Consider the following 26,830-nt stretch of genomic DNA (forward strand, 5'->3'; position numbering starts at 1 on the left):
TGACTTTACAGTTGCAGTAATTTATTCCATACTTAAAAATGAATGGTTGCTTAATTAGTTATACTAGTGAACCAACAAAGTCAGCAGTTTAAATTTCAATTAGCGGTTGACGAAAGAATTTCGAAATAAATTAAAGAGTGAATAGCAAAATTGGTCTTTCATGTTTAAACGTTTTTACAATTGACGTCCTTTAGAAAAGGAAATATCAAAAAACATACTTCATGTTTTAAATACCTCACATTATGTCCTTTGATACCAACCCAATTAATTTATCTCATTAACTAGGGACAATAATGTCGTTTCCCTCCCCTCTTTAATATCCCCTATCCACTCTAAAAAAACCTAAAAAACAAAAAAGAAATCATCTCTCTCTCTCTCTCTCTCTCTCAAACCAAGTCCAACCAAACCCTCAAAAACACAGAGCTTGTTGGAAACACCATCACTGCCACAACCAATCACCACTGCTACCTGCCGCTATCCTCCACTGTTGCCATCATTCTCAACCATCACCACCTCCGAGCACCACCAATTTACAAAAAAAGAGCTCCTTCATACTTCAAACACTACATCGATTGCACCGATCAACTCTCCACCATTGTCATCTTCCTCTACCAGAAGGTTCAGATCTGGTAAGAAGAAATCCCAAAGTTGGGTCGCCGATGCAGGCGTGACAGATCTTCGACACCCTTTGGGATTTTTTCTAGTGGTTATTTGATTATTCTATGGTTTTATTAAGAATATTATGTGAGAAATTGGAAGATCGGGGCTCCGTCTTCCGGATCTGAATTTGGGATGATTCAAAACCGAGCATCACTCACTCAAATCCGATTTACTTGGATTCGGTGTGATTCAAGTCCGATTTGGTGTGAAATTGAAGATCGGGGCTACATTTTTCATCTATGCATCTATGTTGCCGGTAATTGTATTCCTCTATTTCAAGGTGTTATGGGCTAGTTTGTGCGTTTCTGGTGAGGTGAAACAGAGGGGTATAATGGATTGATGGTGGTGGTTTGTGTCTGTTAGGGTATGGTGGATTAGTGGTGTAATTGTCAGGTGGTGGTGATAGTGTAGAGAGATAGAGAGAGGACTATATGTTGGTGGTGGTAGTTTATGCGATGGTGGTGGTTGTCGAAGATGATGATGGTTGCCTAGATTATGGAGATGGTGCCATGGTGGTCAAGGTAGTATATATGTATATATGTTATATACACATTATTTTATTATTATTGATCGTGGCCTACTAATATTTTTAATAAATATATATTTTTGTTTATTTTATTTTTATTTTTAAATTAATTAAATTTTAATTTGTTTTAAATAAACATGATAAAAATATCAATTTGCCCTCATGTGCATTGCAAATGACCGCATTTAAAAAAAAATGTTAACTGGGTTAGGATAAAAGGATAGAACGTGATAGAGATTTTTAAAAGCTAATCAGGATTTCACATGACAAATTGTTTGGAATCAATGTTGAAGAAATCGTTAGGCACTAGTCGGATGGTGGGGTAGGGACTAGCGGTTAGTCGGAATTAATATGGATGAGTCGAGATTAATCGGATTGTAATTTATATGTAAATTTACAAATGTACATATATATATTCCAAATTTATGTATAAAATTTTCAATATTGACCCATTTTTGAAAAATGGAGATTAATCGGGGACAAGTCACGGGGTAGTGACTAGTGATTAATCAGGAATTAATCAAAATCTAGTGGGGGTTAATTAATAATTAAGCTACATACTAGATTTCATATTAAAATACAGAGAACAATTAGTATGCCTTTTAAAAATTAACTATGACTATGATTTAGGACCTCACGCTTCGCAACAGTACCATTAAACAGAACAAAAAAAACATACATGACGATGTTAAATCATGAACGCGTTGCGAATCAACGCGAAATCAACATGTATCGAGTTATGATATCAAAACTAAAAAGAATAAAATTTTCAATGCCAAAATACTACAAATTATCATATGTTGAACAAAAAAAAAGCTGGCACGTTAATGTCACACCCCAACTAAGGCGGAGCCGGGGCGTGAGTTGATTGCACACGGCTTTCAAGATACTATCATGCGATATTTAAAAGTGAAAATATATATTTAATTCGATTAAATGATTCAAATAACTCAAGTACAAATTACAAAATCCATAATCATACAACAATACAACTTATATCACAAATGATCTTGATTAAAAATTTTCTAACTTAAATTCTTCACTAACTCTCTACCAAATCTTGCAACTAGTTCAAACAATAACCTGTATACGCGTATAAAATAGAAAGGTTTGTCAACAACACATGTTGAGTGAGTAAAACTCCAGTTTAAGACACAACAGTAATAATATGTAATAAATAAAGAAAAATGTAAACTGTGTCAAGTGAGATAAGCAATCTAACCAATGAGCAAGTAAATAATGTTGTCGGTAAGCTCGATGTCAGATGAAACTGAACAATGGCTAACACGACGGGCGTATGATCATACTAGACTGAGAATATGTTGGACCTCTCCTACATGTATTCAAGTAAAGCATATAAGCATATAACACGTCCGGTATAAATGTTAAACACATAAGACTAACAGTTGCAAGTTGAGTATTAAATAATAGGTAAATAGATAAAGTACGCATATGTCCCCAAAAGATTTAAAATAAGTGAAAAGGAGAGTGATTACTCACCTTAGCAATTTAAGCAAAGCGAGAAAGCTTCAGTAAGGAAGCGATTAATCACGCTCTTCTAGAAATTCCGACAAGAAATCCTAAGTAACAATAATTGTGGAATAACTAACTACGATCTCAACAAGGAATCTAAAATTAGATAGACGTTTGGGATTGGTGATCGGGGGTGTTCTTACGAAAGATATTTATTTCTTTAATTTATTATTAATTTCATTAACAAAGCTTTATCGTAAATAATATGATTTAATTTTATAACATTCATAAAAATACTTAGCTAAATGGTTATAAAAAAATTTATAGTTTATATAAAGAGATTTGTTTTAAATGTTAGTTTTAAACTAAAAAAATTCGTTTAGTATATTTATATATATTTTTATTATTAATAAAGATTTCTTTTACATTAATAGTGTAAATAATAGAGAATAAATAATAAATAATAAGATCTATATAAATTATAATCTTTTTTATAACACACTTGAATTTATACTATATGTTAAATAACGTGATATTCTAAATATATATTTTAAAACCCCTTTTTTATAAATTAAAACCTTAAACATTTTTTAAATACTTAATACATAATCTCACACACACACACACACATATATATATATATATATGGGTGGGATCAAGAGAGAACTCCTCTTAAAAAGAGAACTAGAGAACTTCATTATAACCATTGATCTTAAATGATCAAGGGCTTAAAAAGGAGGAGAAATTTTTTAAAAAAAGAGGGGTTTTTTAAAGAAAGGAGGGCAAGATTGGAATTTGAGAAAATTGATCCAGTACTAATCGTTTCTTTATATCACTCAAACTTACACCGTCTCTCTCAAATCTCTCAATTGGCCATGGTGCAAAAACTAGGGTTTATGAAAATTGACGGTTTAATCATCTAATTCGTCTAATTGACTACAAAATCAAGGAAAAAACTGAAGAACACAAACAGGCATACGATTGTAACCGTTGATTTTCGTATTTTAAGTGTCAATTGAGTGTATTAAACACCAATCGAGCACAAATCAGAGGTAATCACATTCGATATGCTCTTTTTTTTTGTTTTATCGAGTAACGATATGCGTGGTTGAACATTAGTTTGTAGGATGATACATATATTGAATAATTAATATATTTTAGACGATTTTTCAAGTATTGCATATATGTATTACCGTTATACTACGTGTATATGCAGTGTTGATGCATTGCATATATGCATTATATATATATAGTTCTGATTGTCGTTCAATTCACACGTTATCAGTGTTAATTAGGTGCCAGCAGTTCGATCGTCGAATTTGTCCAATCAATCGCGATGAAATCAAGCAGAAAGTTGCAGAATACTAACATGTACGTACTCATAATCGTTTAATTCACATATTATAAGTGTCAATTAGGTGCATTACATGCGTATAGTGTGGATGCTCTGTTTTTTTATGAAAATTGTGAACGATCGTATATGTATTATTATATTTTAATATTAGTTTAGATGTCTTACATGATTAGTCGAACATGATATATATGTAGTTCGTAATTGATGTATTAGACTGCACATTTCTAGTTATATTGCATATATGTAGTGTTAAACGTAGTACTAGAGTGTCATCAAACGTTATTTTGTACATTGATTATGCAATAAACAATGCACATATTGATATCAGTTTGTGTATTTTACATGATTTGTTAAGTATTATGTATATGAAGAGCATACTCAATGCACCACTTATTTATTAAGTACATATACTGTAAGTTATATAACATATATACATAACTTATCTACTATACCCATGCGTAGTCTGTTGTATTACATGCATACAATGCTTATCAATAAAATGCATATGTGGTATTACATATATGTAGCACATGATATATTACATGTATGTTGTAGTTATCCGTTAACTTGTTAAGTATATGTAACAATAATCTATTACCTACATATAAATATGTTGAAAATTAACTCGTTTAAGTTATATTGCATATATGATTGCTCAATTTTGGTGCTTAACTGATCACTATCGGCTTAATTAATATTTTGATTTGGTAAGCCCTCCAACTGTTCGATGAGATGTCTAAATGAACTCGTTATTGTTGGTACTTGAATTATAACATGTTGTCAGGATAATTTTGCTTCGTAACTATTAAGTTTAACTATCGTTAATGTTAAAATCATCATCTTTCTCAGAGTAATATTATGATAGTGAAGGCTTATGTGCTTATTTGCATACGAAAAAATGACAGTTAGAAAATCATATGGAAACCAATTTACTTTATGTTGCCACTGCTAGAAGTTGCATGTTATTCTAATAGTAACATGCTTACTATATGGTTAAAGGCACAAAACATATTCATATTCCCTTTGAAAAGGTTATGTCAATCTTTCAATTTTATTAATTTCAAACAACTTAGTTTTTTCTTTCTTTTATATTTTTTCTTTTTTGTTGTTTACCTGAACTCGACCTGAGACTAAATTGCCCAGGCACCGAGGACCAAAAATCACAAGTATAATATAGGGCAGACTCAAGATCAGGTAAAACTGTCGGTTCTTCGATTAATTTCAGATTGACCCTATTGTACTAATGTATTACATATATGTAGTACTGGTGTATTACATATATGTTGTACTAATGTATCATATATAAATGTTACTTGTTAGCTTTTAATTTATAATTTGGTGATGGTGAGCATAAAGCAAAGGAGGTATACTGGACAAATATCTAGAGTTTATAAGACCAAAAGCGTGAAAAAATTACAAGCTTTGTAATAGGAACTAGTTCGCATCCCCTCAGGTATTTGCTGGTGTTAACGCGATGTAAAATAAACGATTATATATTGTTTGAGGGTTGTGATTTGGAATCGAACGCGTTAAGATATCATGAATATAATGGTACTTTATATGGTGGTGATAATTATTGTGATGGTAATATTAATGCAACATTTGTTTAGCTATGATACATATATGTAATATAATACATTTGAATGTATGGTTTAGATATGTTATGATCACATTACATGTTTGTTGTGTTGTGATTTCATATATGCAATACTTCCGTTACGTATATTTTTAAAACAATTTAATATGATTGTATTAATTTTATTAGATTTATGTAGTCATGGTGTATTACATATATGTAGCCCTAATGCAACAGACATATGTATTACTGTTGTGTCGCATACATGAATTAATAGTGTATCACATATCAATATTATTGGTTTGTTTTAACTTATAATTAGGTGTTGACATACGATGTTAAAATCCACCTAGACTATTTAAAGCATACACTACATATGCGTAATACAAACATGATGTTGAATATAGGCTGTGATTTTATTAATAATTATGCTTCAAGCATTAAATACTAATAATCTTTCTAATTTATTAGTATTTAAATACCGGCTATCTTACCAAAATCTGGCATAACCGGTTCAATCATTACGTATCATTTTTTTTAACATTCTCTATGCAAACGGAAAGAACATATATGTCCATACTCCTTAAATCATAATAATTTATCGATTGTCATTATTAGTAAATTGCATATGATGAAAGGCGTCAATGATTATGTGATTCAAGATAAGACGACATTTAATAAACTCTCCTATGAATGATCTTTTGTTCAAATGGTTGAGGTGAGTCGGTGACGCATCAAGAGATTTCAATTTTAAAAAAAAAGGCTTTAGGTTCAAGTTTTATTTGTAACAAAAAATACGAGATTTGTCAGAGGGTTTTCTCACCAACTGCGGTATCCTCCCGAGGGAGGTACTCTCTGGTACTCAGGAAACAGAGATGGGCGGGTGGTCCAGTTAGGGGTGAGCGTAAACCTGGTAAGACAGGCGAGACCTGAACCAATTATTTACTATAGGGTCGGGTCTCAGGTCCCAAGAATACCACTAAACGGTTTCGGGTCGGGTGTCGCGGGTTTGGCCATTTTCTCTTTACATAAATCGAGTAAGATTCACGAGACCCAAACCGATAAAACTTGGTTATTTAACTAAAATATAGAGAGAAAATATAATAGGTTTAGTTATAGATATTGACGTAAAATCTTATAGGAGTGTTAATTAACCAGGGGCGGATCCAATGTTGAGGCAGGGGGATGTAGGCACCCACTCAAATCTCTAATTTATGTTATTTACTTCTAATATATTAAGTACAACAACCATGTGTCCCATCCTTATTATTTTTAGTGCACCAAACACAACATTTTTGAGCTTACCTTTCAAGCATATATTTTATTTTGTTTTGAAAAACAACAATTAAGCCCAAATTGTTTAATTGTCTAGCAGCATCATAATTTGAAATTTTGGAATATGCAAGTTATCCGAGTTTTTAACCAAAATAGGGGAGGAGGAAAAATTATTTATCAAAATGGGTGATTTGAAAAATATTTACCAAAATAGGTTTTTCTTTTTATTAACTTATCTTTTCTCATTCCTAATCTTATTTACAACTAATAAAATAATTTCTATGTAAAATGCATAGATAAAAAATAATTAAAAATAATAAAACTTTTATTTTTTTATTTTTCATTTTGTTAAAAACAAATATATTATCTATATAGTATAATTAAGAAGTTTGGTGCCACAAATGATTTTTATAATATTTTATTAGTTTTGTTTTGTATTTATAGATATTATCTTGAAGTTTAGACAATTATGACACGTTGATGAGTTGATTGTTAGTAATTTTGTAAGAGCATGAAAGTGAATTGAAACTTCATATGCTGCAAGTTCGAGACTTAAAGCTAAACTTCTTCATCCATATTTTCTTGAAGTTGAGAAATTCTTTTTTCAACAGATTTTTTTTGTTTCTTTGTAGTTTTTTTTCAAATTACTTTATTTGTGTTGTTTTTTGTTTAAATATCATTGGGCCACTTGGTAACACCTGGGCCACTTGGCAACACCTCATTGGTACAAGACATTTTTTAGTCCAGCCCGTAACGAACGTGACGAAAACCGATCGAATTCTCATAGACTCACCATCTTTTATTTTGTTTTAGTTCTAATATCATAACAAACGTAACGAAACTGACATAATGTCGATTTTGTTTTCTATTTTTTCATTTTTGGTATCATAACATTGAGATGGAAAATGATCGAATTTGCGTAGACTCACCACCTCAACGCTCGGGATCACCAACGGTGGACTTTACCAATGCTCAAGTTTTATCAATCGACGTTAACCCATTGGTCCACCAGATCAGTTTTTGTAACTTTTTTGATTTATTTTTGGTTTTAGTTTCGGTACATTAAAGCATATAACCTAAACTGACCGAGTCGCATCAACTTAGCACCTCAACACTTGAAACTGACAACGTTGGGTTTTACCACAGCCCGGATTTACCGACCTGTCCCGGCGCAGCGCGTCGGGTAAAAACCTAGTTACAAATAAAATAAGTTTTTGGAAACCGTTTCTTTTATTAATATTATTTATTTTTTATTTTTATTAAAAACAATTAAAATAAAACTCTTATTTTCGTAATTTTTTTTCCTTTTTATTGTATTTTTCTTTTTTTTTCTTATATATCACGGATACAACCTATTTATAACTTATAATACAATTGTTTTTATGCTAATAATAATAAAACTGTTATTGTTTTATGATCAAAACATATGTTTTAAAATAAAAACTTTATATTATTATTGTCTTTTTTCTTTTAAAATTTTTTTATTTTAATATTTATGCAATAAGTAATATCGCAAAAAAATAATTTACATTCGCAAACGAAAAAAAAAGAAGAATACATAGTTATGCTTAATTTTTTTTCTTCACGTTTAGGTTTAAACTTTGTTAAATACAAAATTGTATTCAAACTAAAGTATTTTTTTATATCATAAGTTATACGAGTAATAGTACTTTATTGGTACTATGACGAACAGAACCACTTTTGACTGAACTTCGATACTAATATTGATATTACTGGAACAAGTATCAGCATTTGTTTTTTGATTTTTTATATCGTAAGCTTTACGGGTGCAAGTGTACTTTACCAATATCGATAGCAAACCAAACCCATTCCGACTAAATAATATAGATACCAATATCAATATTATGTCAAACTAAACTTTTAAACACTTATGTATGAGAAAACATATTGAAAAAATAGCAATTGAAAAAAAAAGAGTTTTTATTATTGGTTTAGATAAAAGAAACATGTGAATATAAGATACAGTTTCGAAAAGCATTCCATGAAATTTTTGTTTTAAACGAAATGAAAAATAAAAGGTTTTATTATTTTTTATTCATTTTTTTGTCTATGTATTTTTACATAGAACTTTTAATAAAAATTATTTTATTAATAAAAGCAAGAGTAAGAAAATATAAGTTAGTGAAAATACCTATTTTAGTAAATACTTTTCAAATCACCTATTATGGTAAATATTTTTTCCTTCTTCCCTATTTTGGTGAAAAACTCCAAGTTATCCAGGAGTGAGAGATGAAAATGTTTTCACATATGATTAGGTATATGTCGTTTAGATTTTTTTTTTGTGATTTCGTTTTCTTGTTTTATTTTTGAAATATGAGATACGTTCATCAATCGTTTAATTTTTTTATTTTGATTTCTATTGGTTTTGTTTTGATTTCATTGTTTGCGTGTTTCTTGAAATTCAAAAAGCATGGGATTTTGATGTGTGGGTAGAAAAATGTGTATTAAGTGTGTAAATTCGTGTGTTTTGATTAGTTATATGTTGTGAATACGATTACCTTGAGTGCGTTTGTGGTTACAGGTGTGCGGAGCTTAACGGAGCTTATTGGAGCTTAAAGAAGCTAATTTGGAGCATGCATGATGGATTGGAAATTAAAGTGATGATCTATGAGATGATAGAGAATTGAAATACGAAGTTGTGGCCGCAAACGGGGAGGAAAACGGAGTTGAAACGAAGATTTTATTAACAAAACAAGATTCAGGATGGCCGGACCGTAAAGCAGTCAGATCAGACCGTAGCTTACGGTCTGACCGTAAGCTACGGTGGCCAGACCGTATCTTACGGTCTGTCTGACGAAAAAAGTGTTTTTGGTGATTTTTCTTCCATATTTAAGACCCAAAAACCCTAATATCGATTTCATTCAATAACCATCAGTTTTGGGACTTCTTGGAGGCTATCTTACACCATCGTAACACATCCTAATCACAAGATTGATCCATGAAATCATTCTCCAACATCATAATCAAGAACATGAAGATCAAGATGCAAGGCTAAAGTCTCCATAACCATCTCCGGGTGTAGGGTTGAGTTGCTTGTTAGGTTTTGTTTATACTAAACTTTAACTTTGGATTTGTAATTGATTAATCATTCGATTAATAAATTCTTTGAGTTTGCTTTCGTTCTTAAACGGTTTTAATTATTTGATTACTTAATCTTTTGTCAGTTAATTGATTTTTTGGTCATCAACAATTAGGATTAAGTTCTTTCGTCATTGACCCGTTTGTTGACCATATTATTGATTTTGTGTATCAACAAGTAAAACCGGCTATCAAATAGATTTTCTTTTAACTTTGTCAATTTTTCGGATTCAGTTCTGACGATCAACACAGTCAATCGTTAAGTCTTTTGATTTACATATTTTATAAGAAACCGTCCAAAGAAGTTTATTAATTCCTTAACTTGATGCAAAACCCAAACCCTAGAGTTTTTTTATTTTCATATCATTGTTTACAAACCACTATTTTAAATCGCTTGACATCGTTTGTCCACTTTAATTATTTTTATTATAAAACTTGATTAGCACTTTCCACTGATTCCCTATGGAGACGACCTTACTTACCCGTACTAGTAAAGGTATTTTATAAATGTTTTTATTGACCTTTCGACATCGATCAAAATGGCGCCGTTGACGGGGAATCAACACGCAAAGTGCTAGTTTAGCTTAGTTTTTAGTTTTTGTTTTTAATTTTTCTTCGTTGATTTTACGCAGGGTGTTAGTGTTTGTGTCTGTGCTGGTAACTTCACAAGTTGATGCAGACGGGATATTCTCGTGAGAAAGAGCCGCTCCAGTTTGATCCCGAAATTGAGAAAATAGCAAGACGAAACCGAGTAGCTCAGAAACCCATACTAAACCAAACACCTGAATTCATAGCACCAAAAGAAGAGACCATGAGTAACCGAAACAGAAGAGACCCAAATGTGTACCAACCACATGACCAAGAACAACCAATCCCACAAAACCATAACGTTAACCGTGACAGAAACCGCACTATGTTCAACCAAAGAAATGCTAACCGTAATCCCAGGAACATGGATGACAACTTGTCAATCAGATCAGCTCTAGTGAACCGTCAAAGACACAATGATTTGAGAGAGGAAAGACCCGAGATTGATCGTGCTCGTGCACGGGTGGAAAATTGGCACATAGGGGACGATTTTGGTTACGATTCTGAGGACGAGGAGGAGCGTAGAGATGAACAGGGGGGTCGATATTAGCAACAAGATCCCCGTGATGACCAAGAAATCAGACAGAATCATCCAGAAAATCAGAGAGATCAAGCACCGAGACGGCAACAACACCATGAACAGCCGTATTATGATTTTGATGATGGAGTTCCAAGGGCGTTTGTTCCACCGCCAGTCTGAGACGTTCAAAGCCACTTCATTCCACAAGTGGCTACGAATCCTCTACCAATCATTATTCCAGTTAGACAGGGAAGAACTTTTTCGGTAAGGCGTAACAGTTTAACGGGATTACCGACATTTCATGGAAAGGATACAGAAGAACCATACTTACACTTGAGTGATTTCAACTCGATATGCGCACTCATCTCGAGTCAAGGCTTTACTGCGGAAGAGGTGAAGATGGTAGTTTTCCAGTTCAGTTTGAAAGACGCGGAAAAGCAGTGGTTTCTATCGTTGACATCAGCTAAGTATTTTCACTTGGGGAGATTTGGCACAACAGTTTTTAGATGAGTATTATACCCCTCAGAGAACCACAGAGGCCCGCAACAACATTCGAAACTTACAGCAGATCACCGGTGAAACCTTTTATAAATCATTCCAAAGGTTTAAACGATTGTTGAGAACTTGTCCACATCATGGGATTGTCTTATGGGAACTGATAAAGGCATTCTATGATAGTCTCTCAGATGATGATGTTCGTGATCTCCAAGCCACCACGAATGGATCTTTCCTTGCAAATGACGAAAACGAGGATTGGGGACATTTGGAGAGACACGCGAGTAATTCGAAGAGAAAAGCACAGTCGAACAGGATGTCAAAAAGATCAGTGGTCAAAGCATTTGAAAGTCATGGGTCAGAAGATAGAATGGATAGATTGGAAAAGAATATGGATAGGTTGTTGGTTGCAGGTGTTCAAGGAGCTGAAAAGTCGGGGAAAACATATCCGGTATGTGAAGGTTGTGGTGAATTAGGACACGAGGTTGCGAGTTGTGGGGTTGTGCAAGATGAAGAAATTGAAGAAGAAGAAGAGGTCAATTATGTGCAGGGTGAAAGGAAATACAATAATATGAACTCAAATACTTATCATCCGGGCCTCAGGAATCATCCAAATTTCAGCTATGGAAACCCGAACACACAACAGAACCCGAATTTTCAAGGCAGTTCTCAGAAGACAGGTTACCAGTCGAACCAGAAACAATATGGTAATAGTTCGGGTAGCGGTCAGAGTGGGTACAATCAAAGAGAGTCTGGGGTTACAATAAAGGGTATCAAAAGAGTTATCAGCAGGGGCAAGGAAGTTCTTCGGGGAATAAAGAGGAGTCACTTAAGGATGTGATGGAGTTATTGAAACAGGTGAAGGCAGATCAGGAGACTCAGAATAAGGCATTGAATCAGAGGTTAGAGCTTCAAGAGATAAACAGGTGAGTCAACTGGCCGAAGAAATGGCGAGCTTAAAACGAAATCCATCCAAGTTACCGAGTGACACTTTGAAGAATCCTAGCCATCAGAATAACAGCTCTTCAAGTGGAAAGAACACCCACATTAACCAGGTAAGTACTCTTAGAAACGGTAAGGTTTATGATAATGGGGTAAATCCATCATCATCCTTCGAAGAAGGACTGATGGAAGATTTGGGAGAAAATGGAAACAGTGATGATGAGGTGGAGATTATCCAAATAAATAATCCGAAAACGTTAATTAATAAAAATTTAAACAAATCGGTAAAAGAAAAAGAAACACCAACCACCAAGGAGACGGAGCCCACGGGTAAAACCATCCCGTTTCCTCAGGCATTGGTGAATCCCGCAACATCATCACCAAAGAAAAGGGGCCCACAACAGGAGGAAATGTGGGAAGTCTTTAAACAAGTAAAAATTAATTTACCCCTCATTGATGGTATTAAACAAGTCCCCGCATATGCAAAGTATTTGAAGGATTTGTGTACTCAAAAACGAACTCACAAGATGCCCAAACAGGTTGATTTAACGGCTAATGTGAGTTTGGTTTTGACGGGAATCCTCCCACCTAAGTTGCAAGATCCGGGAATGCCAATAATACCCATTCAAGTGGGCGATTTTAAAATGACAAGGGTGTTATTAGATTTTGGAGCAGGGGTGAGTATTCTCCCGGGAAGCTTATATAACCAATATGATTTTGGTCCACTTCGAAAAGCCGACACCACCATGGTGTTAGCTGATTTGACACTTAAACTTCCTAGGGGAATTGTTACTGACGTAATTGTTATGATCGAGGTTTTTTATTACCCGGTCGACTTTTTGGTTCTAGATTATGTTACAGTTGACCCAAAACGGCAACCGAATGTGATTCTCGGTAGGCCCTTTTTGGCCACAACTAGTGCTTTAATAAACTGTAGAACCGGAGTAGTCGACATGGCTTTTGGGAATAAAAGTCTTAGGTTGAATGTTTTTTCAAACGTATCTAACCCTCTAGTGAGTGATGAATGCTTCGCGGCTAACATCATTGACGGGTTGAATCCTCATGAAAATGAGGAAGATGCCACAGAGGATTGTGTTATTTGTTGCAGGACTGCATTTGAGAATTCACATCAGTTGGAGAAGGAAGAAAAGGAGGTGGAAACCTATGCTACAAGCATCGGAAAACCGCCATGGTCTCAACAGGTAGAGAAATTACCAGACACTATCAACTCTAAATTGAGACCGTCACTTGAGAGTCCGCCGGCAGTTGAACTGAAGGAACTCCCAAAACACCTCAAATATGTGTTCTTGGGAGACAACGATACTTTACCCGCTATCATAGCCTCAAACTTAGAAGAAACGCAAGAAAGGGCTTTGATGGACGTATTGAAAGAGTATAAAGCAGCAATTGGGTGGACGATTTCCGACTTAAAGGGAATTAGTCCGTCTATAGTGATGCATAAGTGTGACATCCCACATCGGTTAGGAAGGAGAACTAAGCCTTCTTTATAAGGAGGTGGATACCTTCCCCATCATAACTCGTTTTGGGCGCTTAATAGTAGTGGATGAGAGAAGAACTCCACAGTTAAGCGTGCTCAGGTGGGAGTAGTATGAGGATGGGTGACCACCTGGGCAACCAAAAGCAAATCCGTGAGGCGATGGTGGTACGTCCCGGCCAAAGCGGACAATATTATGGTGCGGTGGTAGCTAGGTTGTTACAATAAGATTATCACGGATCCCGAGGTGAAACCCGCACATGATGCACAAAGACGGTTAAATCCGAACATGCGGGAAATTGTGAAAAAAGAAGTCCTAAAGTGGTTGGATGCAGGAATTATTTTCCCTATCTCGAACAGTACTTGGGTAAGTCCAACGCAAACAGTTCCAAAGAAGGCGGGCATTCAGATAACTCGTAATGAAAAAGTGAAGAAATTGCAACCCGACCGGTGACCGGATGGCGAATTTGTGTTGACTACCGGAAATTAAACACCGCGACATCCAAGGACCATTTCCCTCTTCCATTCATTGACCAAATCATCGAAAAATTATCAGGTCAGAAATTTTATTGCTTTTTAGATGGCTATTCGAGGTACAATCAAATTGCCATCCACCCCGATGACCAACATAAGACCACTTTCACGTGTCCATACGGTACGTTCGCATTTAGGCGAATGCCTTTTGGCTTGTGTAATGCCCCGGCCACCTTTCAAAAGTGCATGATGAGTATCTTCTCAGATATAATCGGGGAATCACTTGAAATTTTTATGAACAATTTTTCTATTTTCGGATCATCTTTTGATTCATGTTTGAACGAATTAACAAAGGTTTTAAAAAGATGTGTGGTGTAACATTTGCCAATTTCCGAACCCGAAAACCCGATTCATTTTGAACTTCCGATACACCTCGATTAAAAGTTACTCTTTGAACCCAGACATGTTGCAATTATTATTTGCAAAACCTGATTTTATTTGTTAAAAAGAAAATGGTATTATAAAATAATTCAATGAGTGTTAATAATTGTATAAGCAATTATAATGTTAAATTGATTGTATCTAACGTAATGCCCACATATATTCTTGATTTATATACGAGGGAACGGCTAAATAATATATATATATATATATATATATTATATATTTGTTATACTATATTAAAGTATAAGATATTAGCATACAAGTAAAATGCCACAAGTTAAGTTTTTTTTTTTGAGAACTACATAAAATTCAATAATTAAGGTCTTATTACAATTAATGTCTTACATGCCCAAGGCGAACGAGATCCAGAGTAAGTATTTTTATCATTTATTATCACCCTTTATTTGGCCATGGCTTGTTTCAATAAAAAACTAAAATCTTAAGAAAGGGAAATCAAATAAATAAGATTGCAACATTTGACCAAATCAACGTAGAAATTTAGCATTGATATCACATCCTTCCCAATATTTGACGCTTCTTGGGCCGAACGTTTCGCCACCGTCAATGAAATTCAATTCATGTGTCAAACCATCCTATCAAATCAATCGGCAATCACATAATTGACAAATTGTTTACGCCTAGTTATATACTATAAATACCATAGCTAATATAACTTATAAAAGGGGCGTGCTCGTCGTTCATGTCCCGCTATCCCTCTTCCTTACGCATTCGATATTTACTTCTTTGTGTTAAGCCGCTGCCACCCAAACGTGTAAAGCTCAAGCTTTTTCCGGCGAGTTAGTAGTCTTAATATTAACCACTGAAGCTATGCTTCACTCTCAAAATATTTTATTACTCCGAGACTATGTCTCATTCTCAATATATTTTTATAACTTCGAGGATATGCCTCAATCTTAAAATTTTTATATTAAACTTTATTTGATTGCCTTTTTATTGTCGGAATTTTTCTTGCGAATTTCTTAGCTTTGTTTTTGCTCGTTTTCACTTAAAACTAGGGAGTGTGACAAGATTCCCCGCCATAGTGGAAATTGTCATGCGACCGACACTTTAAGCGTTTACCGTAATCGGCCAAACAATTACACCATTTATTGTGTTTTATTGTTTTTAAAATGTTTTGTCGGGTGTAAAACCCATGGGACGCCATGGACACACCAACTGTACATTTGCACCATTTGTTATATTTGCGATATTTTGTTGGAACATTACCATCCATTGTGATACACTAGATGTTCAACTACTTACGTTTGAGTTCGTTTATTCGTTATTTAGTTTGGTCGGTCAAATCGCCATGTAACGCTCATGGGCCGACAAACTCAGTTGATTCATTGATTCGTTAATTAAGTTGGGTCATTCAAATTGCCATGTAACGTCCATGGGAGGCCAACTAACACATTTGTTTTGGTTTTAGTATGCTAATAAGTTGGGAAACAAAATGCCATGGAAAGCTCATGGGAAACCCAACACCTCGAAGAACATTCGTTAATTGTTTTATTTGTTTAATTTCATACGAGACAATTTATGATTTGATTTACCTATTCAATTATTCTATTATTAAATTATTCAATTCCTTATTTACTAAATCATTTTTGAATCAAGACCTATTGATTCGATCTACTCATACACTCATATCATTTTTATTCCCTGATCGGATACAAATTCTTTGTTTATCTAGATTCGGTTATCACGAGCCAAACAAAACAATTTACACTCATTGAAATCGGTTTCACCTATTCATCTTATCACATTATTATAATATCAATACCTCAATTAATTTAAATATTATCGCACAATTTAAGAATCAAATGGCTTTCTTATACTCATGGTATCACATGTATAACTTATTAAACATATTTCAAGCATTTAACCTCAAATTCTAATTTGTTAAAAACATATTAAACTTTTATTAAATTGTTCTCTCATCAAATCAACTCATTGATTATCAATTTAAATTCTAACTTATCCTTAAGTTGTGAATGAACATCAGCATAACATATTTAAGTTTCATTTTACACAATAACTCATATGAAATCTACACAACTATCCAACCATCTCATTAAATCACATCTTTATTAATCAAAGAATGTTTTCTCAACATCAAACAACATCAATCATTTATTTTATATAACCACTTCACGGCCACATGTTAGTCAAGTAGATAGCTCCTACGATCTCTTAAATACCAACTCAATTTTCAAAACATAATGCAATCTTGTTCATTAACTTTTTCGCTAATATATTCAATTAATTTACCCCTACTCATTCTCATAACAAATGCAAGTCTAAACATCAACTACATGCTGTCAATCAAAATTAACAATCAATCTCAACAAAATCATAGTGTCTCAAACAAGACACGTTACGTCAAATTCCACTTGTCACGCTTCACTTGCAAACTATCACTATTCAATTCAATCCAATCCTCATATCGTTTTATACCCGATGTAATCGTTCGGTTATCTTGTTCATACTTGCCACGTACTACAAGACATCCAACAACGGTCTATGCCGTCGACTTAGATTTATACACCTGTTGCGCATGCCTTCTACAATTATGGAGACCCTATTCACCTACGCAATGCATTGTTCTTTACTCATTCACGCCGAGATTAAATTATACCGGCACCGTACCATACTACCCATGCTCTTTTAGCTTAAACCTACCTACCCTATGTCTCTCAGTCCTTCTTCATGTAACAAAGTCGTTCTCGCTTATTCGATTCTAGACCCGCAAGACTTAATTTCATCAAGATTACCTTAGTTAAACCTCGTTTTCACAAACCTATTCGAGATGCCCCAAATCATTCGATCTCAATTATTTAAGTTTTTATAAGCTCAATTAACAAAGGTGTTTTGAATTAAACGAAACGTAGTTATGTTTTCACAAAGAAGATTTTTATCGTCTTCATCATTTTCGTCTAAACGTATTTTGTATTCAATTATACCTTAAACGATTATTTGTCTAAATTAGTTATTTTGGAACAAACCCACTTGGAAAATCCATTATTTTAAGTATCTTTTTCGCATACAATAAACATTTTCTTGTCTTTCCAAAGATCAACATCGTTGGTTGCCGTACTTATCTATATGTTTGGTTTTACTTAATAAAAAAAAATTATAGGATTTGGTTCATTAACATTTCGTCAACTAATCAAAATATTTAGATCTAAAAAAAATCGAAACAATTTTTTTTATTTATTATTAAATTCTTTTTTTTTTCAATTATAAAAGACACAATTTCGAAAGTCAGTTATTAGTTGACCATATTATTCAATTTGTCTTTTCTCATTTAACTTGTTTGCTTATTAAATAATTGACAACGTGTCAATTTCTACCCTCGGCTTTGATTTTTAACATTTTTGTACGTCGTGTATTTATTGATCTCATGCATTACAATTTACCTTTCATCTTATAAATTTTTTTATTGTTGAAATTAAATTGTTATAGTTCTATTATTAATTGAACTTGTCTTTTTTTTTAAACAAAATTATTTCCGCTATAGAATTTTATTTTCCATTCTTTAAGTTAATTTTCAATAAAAAAAATGAATTTAAAATTTTTCGATTATTTCTTCAGTTGCTGTTGGAATAGTCATGGTGGTTCATGCATTTCCAGCTCCGCGTTTTCTTCTATTTAAATATATTATTTCTCAACTCTATTTTTCATTATTACTTTAATACTCATTATTTATTTAATCTTTCATGATAAACTATGAATATTGCAACTTCTTTATTTTAATTTAAACGATTCTATGAAGATAGGAAAATCCCTCGTAATATGGGGATATAATAATGACCCACTTTATACGATATCTATTTTTAAAGATTCAATTGGAATAGGACTATCTCGATGATTCGTGAATATCTGCTTCCAAATTTCATCTATTTACAGTTTGTTTGTATTCATAAATTTTTGCATTAATATCTTTGCATACTCAATTACTACTACAAGTACTTTAATATTTTAATTTACCTTATCTTAAATACACAATTGCGATATTTCAATGTTGTATAGAGTTCTCTTTAAATTTCATGAGTTTCTCATTTTAACTAAACTGAACCCTCAAAGTCTTCGTTTAATCTTGTTCAAATTTGTACTCTCGATCTTATGAATTCCACCTCGAATGTTGCAATATTTATAAATTTCACAGGTTATTATTCGTCTACAAGTATCAACCAAATCCTTCATCAACTATTGTTGATGTTATCCTTGCAATCATAGAATTTTGGTTTATTGTCTTATTTGGTAATTTCACGTAAATTTGTTAGTTGGCTCGTATTCCCACTCTCTTTCTTCACAATCGATCTTGTCGACGCATCATATATCCCAACTTCAATGTTTCCGTTTCTCTTAACTTTTAAGTTACTTTAAAGTTTTCACTAATTTCATTAATCAAACTTGAAGGTTCACCTAAATTGAGTTATTAGAAATATTTTATAAAATTTTCTGATTTTACACTTATAATAAATCAACTCCCAATGGTCTTATAATATGTGAACACTTTTATCATATTTATAATAAATTAATAACTTTTCTCACAAAATCATGTCTTCAAATATTTTTTTAAACCACACGATGGGATGAGTTATGTGGACCATCCGACGACCTAAGTAATTATGGAGGCCTACATAATTATCGAAGTCTTCGCATGGAAATCATAATGCGTGCAATTGTGTGTCGTAATCTAGAATCGAAAGTAGTTGAGATAACAGTACAAATGTAGAGATGATAAGGACATGGTGGATACGCCGCTGGTACATCCTATATATAAGTGTCCGTATCGGACTTTCATTTGGAGCGTCATTTCGACTATTCAAAGTTCTGTGTTACGAATAATTTTAGATTATATTTTAAAAAAAATTTCATTTACTCAAAATTAATGGTTTTGTTATAGTATTCTCTAATTTCGGGACGAAATTCCCAAAAGTAGGAGATACTGTAACATTTGCCAATTTCCGAACCCGAAAACCCGATTCATTTTGAACTTCCGATACACCTCGATTAAAAGTTACTCTTTGAACCCAGACATGTTGCAATTATTATTTGCAAAACCTGATTTTATTTGTTAAAATGAAAATGGTATTATAAAATAATTCAAAGAGTGTTAATAATTGTATAAGCAATTATAATGTTAAATTGATTGTATCTAACGTAATGGCCACACATATATTCTTGATTTATATACGAGGGAACGGCTAAATAATATATTCATTATATATTTGTTATACTATATTAAAGTATAAGATATTAGCATACAAGTAAAATGCCACGACAAGTTTTATTTATTTATTTTTTTTTGAGAACTACATAAAATTCAATAATTAAGGTCTTATTACAATTAATGTCTTACATGCCCAAGGGGAACGAGATCCAGAGTGGGTATTTTTATCATTTATTATCACCCTTTATTTGGCCATGGCTTGTTTCAATAAAAAGCTAAAATCTTAAGAGAGGGAAATCAAATAAATAAGATTGCAACATTTGACCAAATCAACATAGAAATTTAGCATTGATATCACATCCTTCCCAATATTTGACGCTTCTTGGGCCGAACGTTTCGCCACCGTCAATGAAATTCAATTCATGTGTCAAACCATCCTATCAAATCAATCGGCAATCACATAATTGACAAATTGTTTACGCCTAGTTATATACTATAAATACCATCGCTAATATAACTTATAAAAGGGGCTTGCTCGTCGTTCATGTCCCGCTATCCCTCTTCCTTACGCATTCGATATTTACTTCTTTGTGTTAAGCCGCTGCCACCCAAACGTGTAAAGCTCAAGCTTATTCCGGCGAGTTAGTAGTCTTAATATTAACCAAAAATCGGCACCTAGATGCAGCAAGGTTACGACCAGATTTGGTTCGGTTCGCGACTAAACTTTAGAACTGAAGGTAAACACCTAAACCTTTTATTTATATACTCTTAATACGCTCTAAAGGCATTAACTAAAAAAAACTAAATTTCCGACCACCCTTTGACGTAGTCGGAGAAGATGAACGTCACATGTTTCTTTTTTGTGTTTTTCTTTTTTTCCATTTGTTTTAAGTGGATTACTTTAGTCAACCATTTAAATTATTTTTATTATTATTATTTTATTTTTCTTACATAATTGATTTTGTAAATAAAGAATGGTGAACTATTAACAGGGATTTCGATATAAGTTTTATGGAGACAGGCAATTACGAAAAATAAATATAAACTTGATTATATATAGAGATAAAGCACTTCCATTTTATTTATTAACAAGAACTTCTTATTAATAAGAAAGAACTTATACTTGTTTGATTGCCTTTATTAATAAGTCATTTTGTTTCATTTATAAAGAAAGCACATTCATATATTTTGATATTAACACTAATTTTTAATATCCCATTGCTCATAGAAATTCCCAATCTTTCCGAGCTATCGTCTATCACTCATTGAAACTAGTACATGTTATTCATTTAGGTTAATCTTGTGAGACTATCACGACCGTTATTGTGCAAATTATTCATATGTATGTATTATAAGGGTATTATATAATAATATATCATTGTTATTTTATTAAACCGAACATCATTATTGACGTTTCTCGTCGTTAATCGTTTTTACAAATTTTCTTTATTATATCATATATATATATATTAAACGTGTTAAACGTATTAACTAATATCTTTTTATCATGGGTTATCGTTAAAGATTCTGAAATATAAACTTTATTATAATTAAGTATTTAAATGCTTATAGTATATCGCTACTCATATTTATTAAAACTAATTATTCATAAATTCGGTTGTAAGATAAGCAAATGATTCCTATAATTAAATGATGACTAATAATATTGTTTCCGCAATAATAAACAATTCTTAGAGATCAATTGTTAAATCGTTAACATACTAATCACAAACATAACTTAAATCATATCGCAATCCTAAATTCATTATACATGTTATATCTTTTATAATTGAACTCATAATATTGTTATATTTAATTAGGAATCATTGAAGGTAAATCCTGAAGGGTTCATTTTTCTCTCACCCGCACTTGTGTTTTGTTCCGCTAATCAGGTGAGTAATCACTCCCCTATTTTTACTTGTTTTCAAATGTTTTGGGGACACTTGCGTACCAACTATCAAATTACTTACACTATTATTTCTCAAATGCAAACTGTGATCTTTGTGTTGTGTATCAATTGAATGACTGTTTGTTACTTGCTATTTGCTTACTTGCTTACTTGAATCGCATTCGGAGAGGTCCAACATAATCTCATTATAGTATGATCATACGACCGTCGTAGTGGCCGGAGCCCGATCGCATTGGCAATGGTTTCACCGACACTCATTACTTGCTTAACACTTTCATTGTTTATACTCACAGATAACAGTTTTGCTTATTTTTACTCTATTATTTATATCATTATATATTATCATTTTGTTTGTGTCAAAACAGGTTAATTTACTCACTCAACATGTGTTGTTGACAAATATATATTTTGTACGCATTTGCAGGTTATAGATTTGGATTGCTTATCGAACTGAAGCTCACGTAGAGATGACTTTAGGATAATAAATATATACAAAAATAGTTGATTTTGTATTTGTAATTTTCTTTATTTTTGTTGTATTTAAATGTGGTTTGATAATAAATAAATTAATTAGATGTTGTCTCTTTATAATTTAATGATAGTACCTTGAGAGCTGTGACATACAGCTCACGCCCCGACATTTCCGCCTTAGGTTGGGGTGTGACATGTGGAAACGAATTTGGTCTTAATTTGGGAAAAGAGCCATTTCATGGTTCAAGAGGGAACGGTTTTAGGACATGTCATCTCGAGTAGGGGGATCGAGGTTGACCGGGCAAAAGTTAATGTCATATCTAATTGGTCATTTTTGGGACATGCCGGATTTTACCGACGGTTCATTAAAAATTGTAGTGTCATCACAAAACCGTTGTGTAATTTGCTTTTAAAAGATGTGTCATTTGTTTTTTATGAAGATTGTTTAAATGCATTTAATGTTCTTAAAAACAAACTGGTTGAGGCCCCAATTTTGCAATCACCTGATTGGTCACTTCCATTTGAAATTATGTGTGATGCAAGTGATTATGCGGTTTGGGATGTTTTGGGTCAACGGGTGGATAAGAGGCTTGTTGCCATATACTATGCATACAAAACCCTTTCTGATGCTTAAATAAACTACACAACTACAGAAAAGGAGTTGCTCGCAGTAGTATATGCTTTGGATAAGTTTAGATCTTATATTTGTGGGAGCAAGGTTATTTTGTTTTCAAATCACAATGCAGTCAAGTACCTGATGGAAAACAAGGACGCAAAGCCGTGCTTAATTAGATGGATTTTGTTGATCCAAGAGTTTGACGTGGAGTTCCGTGATAAGAAAGGAAGCGAGAATGTGGTTGCTGATCATCTGTCAAGACTAACGGGTCAAGATGAAGACAATACCAGGGCGATAAATGAATCATTCCCGGATGAACAATTGTTTGCTATTTCTACATTACCATGGTATGCTGACATCATTAATTTTCTTGTTGCAGGTAACATCCCAGAATTCTGGCCCAAGAAAAAGAAACATCAATTCATGTCGAAGGTGAAGCAATACATGTGGGAAGACCCATATTTATTCAAGATTGGGGCTGATCAAGTCTATCAGAGATGCATTCCAGATGAGGAGATTCGAAGTGTGTTGTCACACGCACACTCACTCGTATGTGGTGGACATTTCAGCGGGCAGAAACGGGTCATAAAATTTCAGCTTGCGGGTTTTGTTGGCCTAGTTTATTTAAAGATGCAGCAGAATATGCTAACAACTGTGTGAGATGTCAACAGTTAGGTAGCATTTCCAGGAGGAACGAGATGCCCATGCAACCAATCCTCGTTTTGGACATCTTTGATGTTTGGGGAATTGATTTTATGGGCCCGTTCCCAAACTCCTTTGGGAACTACTATATTTTGGTGGCGGTTGATTATGTTTCAAAATGGGTTGAAGCAATCGCCACCAAAACAAATGACCATGCAGTTGTTTGTAAATTTGTCCAAGCAAATATTTTCTCGAGATTTGGCGTCCCCCGCATTATTATTAGTGGCGGGGGTTCCCATTTTAAAAACTTTAATTTTGTCAAATTAGTTAAACGGTATGGCGTAAACCACCGAATAGCCACACCATACCATCCTCAAATGAGTGGTCAGGTGGAGGTATCTAATAGACAAATTAAAGAAATTTTACAAAAATGGTAAGACCCGATAGAAAATATTGGTCAACAAAACTAAACGATGCTTTATGGACTTACCGTACTGCTTTTAAAACACCTATTGGTACCACCCACTATCGGTTGGTTTACGAGAAAGGGTGTCATTTACCTGTGGAACTTGCCCATTGTGCTTTATGGGCCATGAAAAATGTTAATCTAGATTATGAGTGTGCAGGTAAAGAAAGAAAGTCGAATATATGTGAGCTAGAGGAGTTGCGGGATGAAGCGTATGAGTGCGTGTCAGCATATAAAGACCGGATGAAACAAGTGCATGATGCAAAAATTAAGAGGAAAACATTTGAAGTAGGACAACGGTTTTGGTTATACAATTCGAGAGCAAAACTGTTCCCGGGTAAGTTAAAGAGTAAGTGGATGGGGCCGTATCAGGTGAAGCGTGTTGGTCAGTTTGGCGAGGTCGAAATTGACAATTTTGACGATCACCTAAGGCAGGTAGTGATTGGGCATCGGTTGAAACCATATTTGGAAGATGCGGACTTGAATAAGAGCATACATGAGTCGGTGATAGTTACTGTACCATCATATTCAGCCGAGTAATAAGGGCCAGGTAACGTCGGGCTATAGACTTTAAATTCAGCGCTTCTCGGGAGGCAACCCGAGCGTTTTTATTTTTGTTTTTGTTAATATTTTTAATAAAAAAATATATATAAAATAATAATAATAATAATAATAATAATAATATTACAGTTGCCCGTAGCTTATGGTCGGACCGTAGGCTACGGTATTTCTTCACTGCTTTACGGTTCAAATGGACCGTAGCTAACGGTCGGGATTTTTAAGATTTCCGAAAAAATAAATAAATAAATATATTTTAATATTATTCTCTTATTTCCACCACCCATTTAACCTACCTCCTTCTCCCATTCTTCTTATTTCTTTCTTCTTCATCTTCTTCCTCTCTTATACTCAAGAACAATCAAAACCCACAACCCTAACTCCTTCAATTCCTACCCAAATCTCTTGATTCAGGATTCTAAACTCATTATTTTTTCGAGAGGAACTCACCTATAGTGTCGGTTTTCATCAATTGTTGCTCGATTTTTGCCGGATTCGTGAGGGTGTGAAGAACCCTAAAAATCAAGTTTGGGGATTTTCAAGTTTAGATGTTTTTTTTATTGTAATTGAAGCTTAGGACATCAACTTTCATCACTAAAAAGGTATGTATTTCACTTAATTTTAATTTGATGAAGCCTAAGGATTGTGATGAAGTTTTACTTTATGCACATTGATTGAGGTTAGGGATTGTTATGGTGATAATGTCTCCACACTTGTAAGATTAGATTTGTTAAGGGATGAGTTTATGGGTGTTATGGGTTATAATGATTTGGTTATGATGGCTTGTTGAAATTTTGCAAGATGAAAATTGATAATAAAGTGATTGATGTTTATATAACTAATGGAACATGTTGGGTTAATGACACAGATCAACTTTTACAAGTTAGAGTTTGAAGTGGTTTTATAAACATTGAATCAACGAGTGATACACCCATAAACAACAAGTGTGGGGATATTTGGAAGGTTTATCATGTTAATTGACTTGCATTGTTTGCTTGATTGCGATTGTGTAGGATGGGAAGGACAGGTGATACTAGAAAAAACCCGCCAAGGAACAAAGGGAAGGCTGCCTCATCGTCGGCCAACCCACCGCCTTTGCCCAAAAGAAGACTAATTTTGCGGGATTATGAGGATGAGCCCATCCAGGAACCATATGAAGATGAGGGGGTAGCGCCTCCCCTTAAGCCAATCTAAGGTGGGGGCCATTATCATAAATGAATATGCATTGGCAAGCGGAGTTGTTTAATGATGTGATAGAGAAATTGAAAAACAAAATAGATGGGTTTATTTGTGAGAGACGGGTTTCGAGTAATCTTTTGAGGCCGTTTGGTATTATAACCATGTTTGAAAACTTAGGTTGGGAGGCAGCATTGAAGTGTTATGATAATGAAGATAGGGCAATTTACATGGATGCTATTCAAGAGTGGGTCGCATCGTTGACAGTTGATTGGGGGAGTAATCCGTACAAGACAATGAGGTTGATTGGGAAGGCTAATAATAAGGAGGTAGTTATGTCGTTGGATACTTTGCGGAGGATAGCACCATTTGATTCTAAGCCATCAGGAGAGTATGTGTATCCTTTGGAAGACGAGTTGTATGTAAACCCAGATAAACTTCCTTTGTATGAGGGAATCAAAATGGATCTTTTTAAACCGGGACTTTATAACAACTCGGGTTTTCGAATTTATATAAATACCCACTTCGTTTCAATGTTCGGAGTATTTTTATTAAATGTACTGCGTTTTATAAAATTTAAATTGATTATAAATATTTAATTATTTATATATCTTTAGTGTATTTACACTTCTAGTCCAATATATATATAGTTTTATCCCTTACATATCCAACCTCAAACTCTATGGACCAGTTTGTAACTTTGTGTTTTAACCCATTTCATTATATGAATATCCAGGAACCCATACCCGAATCCACTTTATATTTCTTGAACCCGAATTAACAAATTTGACTACTTGGACCTTCAATCACGCATCTATTTTGGAAATTGAATCAAGCAACGCGTTATACCTTCCATGTTCGGCCTACCGACAATCTTATTTTGGTTAATCAA

General features: G+C 33.6%; 1 protein-coding gene across 1 annotated transcript; it reads left to right on the plus strand.

Annotated features, from left to right (window-relative positions):
• The first annotated feature begins 10,636 nt into the window (after positions 1-10,636).
• On the plus strand, positions 10,637-12,496 carry LOC143617677 (uncharacterized). Its single transcript, XM_077090160.1, has 3 exons — positions 10,637-11,090; positions 11,557-12,297; positions 12,336-12,496. The coding sequence occupies exons 1-3, from the start codon at positions 10,637-10,639 to the stop codon at positions 12,494-12,496; spliced, it is 1,356 nt and encodes a 451-aa protein (XP_076946275.1).
• Positions 12,497-26,830: the final 14,334 nt, after the last annotated feature.

Source organism: Bidens hawaiensis, unplaced genomic scaffold, assembly GCF_021521415.1.
Source record: "Bidens hawaiensis isolate Kalapana, Puna unplaced genomic scaffold, B.hawaiensis_p1.1 tig00002323_1, whole genome shotgun sequence".
In the NCBI taxonomy this organism is placed as follows: Eukaryota; Viridiplantae; Streptophyta; class Magnoliopsida; order Asterales; family Asteraceae; genus Bidens; species Bidens hawaiensis.